This window comes from Heteronotia binoei, chromosome 5 (assembly GCF_032191835.1).
Source record: "Heteronotia binoei isolate CCM8104 ecotype False Entrance Well chromosome 5, APGP_CSIRO_Hbin_v1, whole genome shotgun sequence".
NCBI lineage: Eukaryota > Metazoa > Chordata > Lepidosauria > Squamata > Gekkonidae > Heteronotia > Heteronotia binoei.
This window is the reverse complement of record NC_083227.1, coordinates 95,727,850-95,738,285: the sequence shown is the minus strand read 5'-3', so window position 1 is coordinate 95,738,285 and position 10,436 is coordinate 95,727,850. Positions and strand designations below refer to the sequence as shown.

The window sequence follows — 10,436 nt, the reverse complement described above, 5'->3', positions numbered from 1 at the left end:
GACTATACTGTGCGTCTGAACAGCCCCTAACATTCTACCTTTATGCAATTATGCATGCTCCTCAACGTTCAACAGGCATAATTTCAAGACTTGCAGGTATATTCAAAATACAGAAGAGCCCGGAGAAGTCTGTATGCCTGCTTGCATATTGCAAGACGCTGTGGCATGCTTCAACTTATTGCCAGACCAGCTCCGGCCAACATCACTCCTCTCGCCAACACAGGGCGGCGTCGCTTAGACCAGCCCAGCTGCGTCAACAGACCCCAGGATAAAGTGAGAATTGCGCGCGCGCTAGAGTGAAGGCGCACTCTCTTGTGGGAAGCCTGGGCGTGACGAAAGAAAGCGAGCGGGAAGGTCGCCCCTCCCCCCTCCCCCTGTTCATTCGTCCCATCCTTCTCGCACAGCCCCTCCTCTCCGCTCAAGATTCCGGTAGGCGGACTCCTCCCCCCTTTGCACGGTGCTGATTGGCCCTAGCCACCCCGTTGTCGGTAGGCCACGCGGAAGCCTCAGCGACCCGCCATTGGCCGCGCGGTCCGAACACGGAGCCGTGCGCAGATCAGCAGGGAGGGCGCGTGGGGTCGTGTGCAAACCGCGTGTGGCGCAGCCAGCAGGGACTCAACGGCAGCAGGAGCGGCGCGTAAGAGGCCAGTCAAGTCTCGCGCGCGTCCGCGTGTTTGCGTTACGTAGGTAGAGAGAAGGAAGAGAGGAAAGTCTGTCGTTCGTTCGGACGTCCCGGCCTCAGCGGTACCGAGAGAGGTAAGGAGCAGAGACTGAGAGAGGCCGAGGGAGGGGAAGAAGGCCTTGCGGGGCGGGAGGCACCCCGTGACTGGGCCAGTCGGGGGAAGAGGGCACTGCCTTGTTATGGCCTACTGCGCGCGAAAAAAAAATCGCTTCTACCTCGTCCGACGGAGGGTGGGAAAATGGGGTTGCGGAGCGAAACCGACGAGCAGCTCCCGTGAGAGCGCCGAGGCGGCACAGGTGGTGGAGAGGGAAGGGGAAACTTCTCGTTCTCTCCTCGGATTTGGCCTGGCCTTCCTCGTACTCGGGGGGAGGGGGCGGGGAGGAATGGAGGCGGAGGCCTGAAGATAAGGAGAGGCCGCGTTTTTCCCGCCCACTGTTGAGGGCTAAAGTCATAAAGACTTGTCCATCTGGAAGGAGGCCAGGCAAGTTGACTGCATTGGGGCTGAAGTGAACACTGTAAAATCAAAAACTGCGTACTATGCCGCCTTCTACTTAGTAGGAGCGGGGAGGGGGAAAGGTGGTTCTTGCTAGATCTGTGGCGCCGTTGCCTGCCTGCCTGCCCGCGCATTCCCCACGTGCTTGGCAGTATAACTCCGGAGCTGGGCTGAGGGCGCTGCTGCCTTCGCTTTTCGCTACTACTACTTTTTTTTTTAAGTGCTTTTGCAGATCACTTGTGATTTCGGGTTTTACGATTCTCGGGCTTGATTTATTGTTTGCTGGTCATCTGACGTTATAATGGATCTATACTGCGAAAGGGAGGGGGAGATAACAACGATGTTATCAGTATCTGCTAGGAAGCACGATGGTTTTACTTAAGTAGGTTACTCGCAAGTAAATGCATTTATGAGTACACACTGTAAGGAGTGAGTGAACAGTTAGTTACCACTATATGCATTCTCAGGGTTTCTTTATAAAGCAAGCTGGAGTTTGTCTATAGTCCACTTTTCCCACTGAGATTCAAGGTGAATTACACATTGTAAATTAATATCAATTGGATAAGACATATGGTAGATAATGCAATAGAATTAGGGTTATGCCTCTGTAGATTACATTATGTCCTGTAGATTAGGAAAATTTAAATTATTGGCCAGTGATCATCATTGAGAAGACCACATCTGAATACCCAGTTTGTCACTGAATATTGGAAGGAATGTGTTGCTGTTTTATGTAAAATGGGCAACTGATCTCTTTACTTGTGTCAATAGCAGGTACTGTAAACATTAAACCTAGTGTAAATGTGTATTGATCTTGCTCATACTTTATTCCAAGTCTGTATCTGACAGAATAGTTCCATTCTACAAAGTTTATGCTATAATAAACTGTTTGCTGTTTGGAATAATTATTATAAGGGAGGATAATAGAACCATAACACTGATTTGCAGAAAAATGTAAAAGTTCACATAATAATCTCCTAATCAAGGGGGGAAATGTCAGTTAATTGCCTTTCCAGTTTTTTTAAAAAAAATATTTAAAGGCATTACTGGGAAAACATTTCCATATTGCAAGTACATCATTTGATTCAAGGAAAGGAGTTTATGCTAATAGTGGTCACTTGTTTCTACAATGATCTTGGAGCTTTATGGTACATCTTATGATCAAACTGACAGTTGTTGCAATTAAGACTCCCAGCTCTTCTGAAACTGTCATCCATGGGTGGGTAACATTGTGGTTACTTGAAGCTTTCCTTTGTAAAGAATGGCACTGAGTGTTGATGCAGGATGTCGCCTAACAAGTCTGGAAGATTAGATCAGTCTAAAGCCAAATTGATTACTTCCGGTGGTGTGATTACCATGTTTGACTTGCCAGATGTCCTAGGTAACTTTTGGGTAAAGTTTCTGTGTTCAGCTTTCATAGACAGGCATCTATTTAAAAGATGTCTTTATTATAGTTAAACTGCTGCTGTGTTAGATGCCAAGTTGTATCTTACTGAGGGACTATTGCTTCATACCTGCTCAGCAGCAGGTGTTTCCAGACAGTTTGCTAGGTCTGACCTAGACTTAAGAATGACCTTCCGTGTTCATGCTCAAGATTAGTATCTGGTCTTGTAATAAAAAAACAAAACCCTTGGTATAACTTTCCTTTGACAGTTCACAAAAGAACCAACTTGTGACAGTTAAATAAAACTTCTCTAACCTCATTAATTCCATTGGTGCTGGATTTTGAATGTTAATGTTAGCAGGGATTGTCAATCTGAATGAAACGTGCAGTGATTTTGTGTAGACTGAGGGTAGGGGTTTTGCATAAAAAATCTGTGAGTGTGTGTAAGGTGCTGTCAAGTTGCAGCCAATTTATGGCAACCCCATAGGGTTTTCAAGGCAGGAAGTTAAGGAAGGCCATGGCCTTCCTCTGCATTGCAACCCTGGAATTCCTTGGTGGTTTCCCATCGAAATATTAACCAGAGTCCACCTGCTTCTGAGATAAGGCTAGTCTGGACCATCCAAATCTGCTTTCCCATGTTTGCCTTTTAAAAGTAGCATGAGTTGACAGAGCTGTCTTTTTGGAAGAGTATATGGAGACCTGTTGTGAAATCCTAATATACCTCTATTAGGAAACACTCCTTACAGGAGCTGCGTCTTATACTTCAGGCACTGGGGGTGGGATATGGTGAAGAGTGAACTGAAGATCTTTATTAAGAAGTCCACAAATACATTTGTGTCTCTCTGGCAAACATGCCTTCCCATTTGTGTTCATGTTCTTCTTTGGAGACATTTTGAGTGTATTTGAAATAAGAAATGAGATCTTGTTGCCCATATCAAAAGACTTTGGAACAATAGGGTTAGAGATCACTACAAATAATAGCCAGGCCAACCAAAACACGTCTCTTTCTGAGGAGGATGCATGCCCTGTATAGCAACATACAGTGGCTTTCCAAGATTGCCATTTGTACATTGTAACAGTATTTTTCCCTACTGTGGAGGTTATCTACATATTACTTAATGTAATATATTTGAAACAGTTCTATCTCACACTGTCTATTAATGCTCGAGACTGCTTGCAACATCAAAATGAAATGCTTGTCTGTATATTGTCATCCTGTTTCTGAGCAGCTTTATTATCACAAGCAGGACAGGCGCTGTTGGAAGGTTCAGAGGAATGAAAAGGCAATAGGCTATACTTGGAGGATGTCATCATTCACCTGTCAGCTCCTTTTATGCAGGAACAGTATTTTGGAAAGTTTAAAAAGCAGTCCAGTTATGCAGGTTTTGATGTGGAAGATACTTGTGAATAGATGCTTTATTTAACACAGGTGTTTGCAGAATTAGCATCACCTGAATCAGAATAGCAAGTAAGTTCTGGGAGTTTCATGCTGTCATTTTGAAGATTACCTGCCAACTAAAATGCCCTAACTTCAAACATTTGGTGTGAACACGGCAAGGAATGAATTGTATACTAGGTGTAAGCAATTTTGAAACGAATGTCCAAGGACAAATTTGGACTTTGAGGTCAGTATCAGTGCTGCTGCTTGAACACAACTGAAATAGCATATTTTTAGGAATTTGGAAGTCCTGGACATTTTCCTTTGTCTAAGTCAGTGGGGAATATATGTGGCCATTTGTATAGGCTTTAGCTGAATAAGACAAATATAGTGGGAAAACTTACTTCATCTGTTACAACTCTGCAATAACCAGAAAAGGGAAACTTAAGCCAGCAGCACTTGGAGATGAGGAAAAGGTGGCATTAGGAATCTGTGGAAAGGCAGCAGATGGGAGGAATGGTGAAGCAGGGAGTTTAACACAAGAACTGGAAAGAGGAGGCAAAGGAAGGCATACAGTAGAGAAGATAGTTGTGATGGCAATTAACTGTAGTCTGTTTTGTTCTACGTTTCAAGTATGATTTTGCTGATACACGTGTGTTCCTGAATCACAGTGGGTTCTGCTGATGTGGTAGATCACTGAATAGCAAGAAGCTAACATTATTTTCATGGTTTTGTTTTGACACTGGATTGGCAGAAAGTGTAGCCTTGATACAGTAAATATTTATTTGTTAATCACAATTAGAAAGTAAAGTCTTGTGTACAGGGAAGTCTGGAAAGTGCATTTGCCTAGTCAAAGTGGAGTAAGTAACTGTAGGAGACTCACTGATAGATGCATTCACCATGTTGTGGTACTAAAGGTATTCTGGTATGCTTCTTGTTTTATGTATTTTGCTTTAAAACCTGCAAGAAATTCCAGCCCTTTGTGTAGCAGAGGTAGCTAATCTCATAAAGACTAGTGTTTCTAGTGAAAGGATTCTTTCTGATAGCATTTAGATATATTCAATGGTCTCAACAGCATGCTAGTTATGAAGGTGGAAACTCTTAATTAAATTGATATGAATCTATATGTTTGAGGCAACTTATTGGTGGTTGTCCTTGAGGTCTTGTAGCAGTTGGGCTTGTCCCTCTGGGCTGTCAGGTTTAATGTACATGTGACAGAAATAGCCTAATTTGTTTAAAAGCCAGGTCTTTGCCAAATATATTTAAACGACTGGGGTTCTAGAGGAGGTGTTCACAAGCAAGTACAACTTGAACAATTTCATAGCTTTTCCCCAGTACTTTATTCCATCTGACTTGCTTCTAGTGTCTGAAAAGACATTGGGTGTGGGGTGTACACAACATAGTAAAAAGCCACGGTTGAAGAGAGTTTAGCCCCCCTTTAATTCTGAAAATAATTCCCTATAACTGGCTTCATATATAATTATTTAAAAGATGGATCGGTCTAAGCTGGTAGCAGCATTTGCAACTTTTTCATCCCCAAAAGAATAGGAACAAATAAGAAAGAGCACTTGATCTGATTTTTTTCATGCTGAATCTATATTGCTGCAGGAGGTTTTGAAGACTGTTAAGCATTCTTTGATACCTGAATTCTTGATGTATGCTATAAAAATTGCTTATTTAACTTTATTAATGTTGGAAACCTGGGCCAGCTGTGTTTCATGTTTGAACATTTTTTATTGGGAGTGGGGGCTATAGTTGGGATATTTGTAGTAGCCTCTTGATCCTATGGAGCAGAAAGTGAGTTTGTATTCTTCCAGATATTGCTTTTTAGTTCTGATTTTCCTATGTCTCTTTTTGAGTTAAACCTGGGCTAAACAGTTGCTTCTGCCTGTTCAGTCACTCTATCATAGGTCAGAGAGGTAGTCAATGGTCAGTACCATATTATCCATGGGTATCTTCTTATTCATCCACATACACCCAGTTACTGGAGGATGTGGAGTGTATAGGAAAGTGGTGATGTTTCAGACTGTTAATATCGCTGTGACTTGGTTAGACTTGAGGGCAGTAAGTATTAGGTTTTAGAGTTGTGAGGTTTTCAATATAAGCTGAAAGCCAATGTGGTGGTTAGGAGCAGTGGACTCTAATCTGGAGAACTGGGTTTGATTGACCTCTCCTCCACATGAAGACAGCTGCGTGAACTTTCTGTTGTGGGCAGAGGAAGGGAAGGCATTTGTAAGCGGCTCTGAGACTCCTTTTGGTTAGTGAAAAGGAGGAGGGTATCAAAACCAACTCTTCTAAAAATAATATTATAGGTAGGTGTCTCTTTCCAGTCTATTTGTATAGATCTGTCACAATAGATAGGAACATTACAGTTCTGAAAGTTAAACTACTCCAGTTATCTTTTGACCAATGCAGAACAGTTGAGGCTATTGTGGCATTTTTATCATATATCTAAAATTTAAATGTTGAAGTGAGGTTTTTTTCATGGCGCTATCTGACCACCCCAGATTAATGAGAATGCTGATAGATTTCAGTCACCAGGTTCATAAAGTGACATAAAGGCCAGATTTAATTTGGGCAGTGAACCTAAGGGCATATGGAAAGAAGTGATTGGTGTAAAGTTGTGACATTTTTAACGTAAGTACTTCATGCTGTAACTATTATTTTCTCATTTTTAGGAAACCTAACTGGTAATGAGCAGCAACGAGTGCTTCAAGTGTGGCCGTACTGGCCATTGGGCTCGGGAGTGCCCAACTGGAATTGGCCGTGGCCGTGGAATGCGAAGCCGTGGCAGAGGTAGTTTTTTACCTTCACAAGATGCTTTATTTTATATTATCCCTAATGATTGTAAAAGCTTTTCATTTTCAATATTTGAAAAAGAACAAGACAAAATTCATGTGCTACATTTTTGTGCACTTTGGACTTCCATTTCTAAATGCTGTTTGTTTGTAAACAGGCTTCCAGTTTATGTCCTCATCACTTCCAGACATCTGTTACCGCTGTGGTGAGTCTGGCCATCTTGCCAAGGATTGTGATCTTCAGGAGGATGGTAAGTATTACTAAATTTTGGAGAGCAAAGACCAGAGCAAATAAGCAATTTAACATTGTGTTATACATATTATCCTACTCTATCAAGGTTTTATAGTCTTGTTTGTGTTCCTTTTCTTATTGTGGAAGCCTGCTATAATTGCGGTAGAGGTGGCCATATTGCGAAGGACTGTAAGGAACCCAAGAGAGAGCGAGAGCAGTGCTGCTACAACTGTGGCAAACCTGGCCACTTGGCTCGTGACTGTGACCATGCCGATGAGCAGAAGTGCTATTCTTGTGGGGAATTTGGACACATTCAGAAGGACTGCACCAAAGTGAAATGCTATAGGTAAGAACCAATCTTAAAGCTACAAAAATGACCATCAACCTAACTTAAATGACTAACACCACAATTATTCCATATTTGAAATAATGAAAGGTCTAAACATTTTGTTGTTCTGCACAATAAAATTATGAGGGTAAAATGGAGTAGGAAGACTTGCATATATTGCCTTGAACTCCTGATTTGGCTGCTTGTATCTGGGAGGTCCCAAAACAAAAATGCACTGTTCCGACACAAAAATACAAAAATAAGAGTAATTTAGTGGTAGGCAGTCATACACAAGAAAATACAGTAATTCCAAGAATACATTCCAAATAAATGGATATACAAATTCTGGGGGTTAGCTAGTCCCAGGAGATTAGCTTTTAGACATTTGCAGTCCTGTGTCTTTCCTTGGCAGTGGCTAATTTGCCTGACTACGTATTAAATTTCATTTGTGTGACTTTAAAAAAATTGTACTGTGTTCCTTGTTATGTGTGTGTCTGGGAGTAGTCTTTCTGTGCCCAGAGACCTTAAATGGAAAATCCATTACACATTTTCCTCTTGACTTTGTGCTGCAATGTATTTCAATGGAGCGGTACTCAAGTAGTTTCATTTTCTGCTATTTGTATGAACACGTGGAGCTGTATTCTTGCAAATAAAGGGTTGATGCTTTGAGCCAGCTTGTCTCTGCTGAATGGACCTGAGAACCCACAGCCAAATGGGGATATTACACTGGAGAGCCATTGCCAATCTGAGTAGACCCCGGAGGGTGGGGGGAGAAGCTTGCAACGCCCAGCCATTTCATGTTTTCTCAGGCTCAGAGCATTTAATATTTTTAGTTTCTGCTGTGATCCTTGCGCTTTTTCTTGATGTTTTTTTTTAATTGCTTTGTCAAATCCCATTATTCCCCCACCTTTCCATTTTAAACAAAACATTGCAAGAGTTTTAAGCATTTTTGCAAGCATAACAAAAACCTTTGTGTTTGTCTGTATCCTTTATAAAATTTATATCTCCACTACCTGGTGTTACATTTTATGACACGCATGGCCTGGCCCCACAAAGTCCAATTTATGGTAGATCCAGTCCTTCTAACAAATTAGCTTGGCACCCCTGGCCATCTCAGTAGTATTGTAGGATTATAAAAGTTCATAGCAAAGGAACTTTAGCTGCAGTTTTCCAAAGCACAGCAGCATTTAAAATGTACTCTTTTGTGTACTGCTTAAACTCTTGTTTTGTCTGATTTTAGGTGTGGTGAAACTGGCCACGTAGCCATCAACTGCAGCAAGACTAGTGAAGTCAACTGCTATCGTTGTGGCGAGTCAGGACACCTTGCACGGGAATGCACAATTGAGGCTACAGCTTAACTGTTTTCCTTTGTCGCCCCTCCTTTTTCTGATTGATGGTTGTATTATTTTTCTCTGAATCCTCTTCACTGGCCAAAGGTTGGCAGATAGAGGCTACTCCCAGGCCAGTGAGCTTTACTTGCTGTGTAAAAGGAGGAAAGGGGTGGAAAAATCGACTTTCTGCATTTAACTACAAAAAAATGTTTATGTTTAGTTTGGTAGAGGTGTTATGTATAATGCTTTGTTAAAGAACCCCCTTTCCATGCCACTGGTGAATAGGGATGGATGAGTGGAAAGAGTTGAGTCAGACCAGCAAAGCCTCCCTGGGTTCCATGGAAGTGATCGTATGCAGGAGGAAAACTGGAAGTGTCTGAACTTCCACAGTAAATACTTTATTACAATAATGGCCTTGGATTGTCTGACCTCAGTAGCAGTATAATGACATCGAATAATATCTGTATGGGGCCTTAACTAGAGCATATAGCTAAGTGGGATAAACAAAACAATGCACATGCCTGTTACTGGCCATGAGAGAGAGGGAGAAATCGGGAACTGAAGTAACAGTAATACAATAAGTGAGTGTCTAATATGAGATAACAAGGTAATGGGAAACGTTGAATAAATACTTCAAACTAAATAAACCCAGAACATCAGTGCTTAGAGCATACACAATTTGGAGCTATTCAGGACTTGAAAAGAAATGCATTTTCACAGAAATCAAGATGTTATTTTTGTATACTATATCACTTAGACAACTGTTGAGTTTCATTTGCTTGTAATCAGTTTTTAAAGTCAGATGGTAAAAGCAATTGAAGTCCTAGAATATAGAAATGTAATTTTAAACTATCAATAAAGCTGGAGGAGGAAGGGGAGTTTGGCTGAAGTTTTTTGTTTGTTTGGGGCTTATTTTTCAGATGCCAAGTGCAAAATACCATATAGGAAAAGGTAGTAGATGTGGAAAAATAAAAGCTGAGCATTGGGATTCTATTGTACCACAAATGTATTATACAAATTTCCTGTATCATTTAAACTGTAGAACTGTCAAATACATCACTTCAGCAGCATTATTTGGTTTTTTTTCTTCTCTGTAGACTTAGTGCAGAATGAATGATAGGAAAACCGTTTCATATGTAATCTGTTCATGTGTAGGGTAGACTCCAGAGAAGGCTGAGGAAAATGGATCAGACTGTGTTGATATTTTTAAATCTTCCTCTACCATCCTGGAAATCTATAAAACTACTAAGAGCTGATATCAGACTTGAACATACAAGCAAAATTGTCGAAATGTAAAGTGAAAACACAGTAGCATGATAGCTGTTCTTAGATCAGATCAAAAGAAAGTGCCTATCATTTTTCATCATAAAGTGCAATTGTCATGTGCCTTTAGGCTGTTCAGGAGTCCTTGTAAATGCATAAAATATAGAAACGGGACAGAAAAGACTGAACATCTGCGTGGGTTCTATTCTATTACACATAGGAAAAATTGGATACTCATTGCCAGCACCTTTCACTTAATAGATTTCTAGCTCCTACTGACCACCAAAGTCCCAGCCTCTGCATTTGTTCAGTATAAATGCTATTAAAAAGAAAGTTAAACTAGTAAAAAGCTGTTCTGATGGAGTGAGCAATCTGCTAACCTGATCTTAATAGCTTTTTCTAAACAACCGTAGTCATTTCAGAATTAGTCAATAGCAATAAAATTCTGGTTATGTTAGTATTGCAACTTTTTCTTAATGTTAACTGAATATCCCTGCAAGTGGCAGGGATGTACAAATTTGACTTGCAAAGAAGTCATGACTTGGAG

General features: G+C 41.1%; 1 protein-coding gene across 1 annotated transcript; it reads left to right on the top strand.

The window, feature by feature from the left end:
* The first annotated feature begins 413 nt into the window (after positions 1 to 413).
* On the top strand, positions 414 to 9,696 carry CNBP (CCHC-type zinc finger nucleic acid binding protein). Its single transcript, XM_060239854.1, has 5 exons — positions 414 to 756; positions 6,616 to 6,733; positions 6,894 to 6,986; positions 7,115 to 7,313; positions 8,536 to 9,696. The coding sequence occupies exons 2-5, from the start codon at positions 6,631 to 6,633 to the stop codon at positions 8,651 to 8,653; spliced, it is 513 nt and encodes a 170-aa protein (XP_060095837.1). The 5' UTR covers positions 414 to 756; positions 6,616 to 6,630; the 3' UTR covers positions 8,654 to 9,696.
* The last annotated feature ends 740 nt before the right edge of the window (positions 9,697 to 10,436 follow it).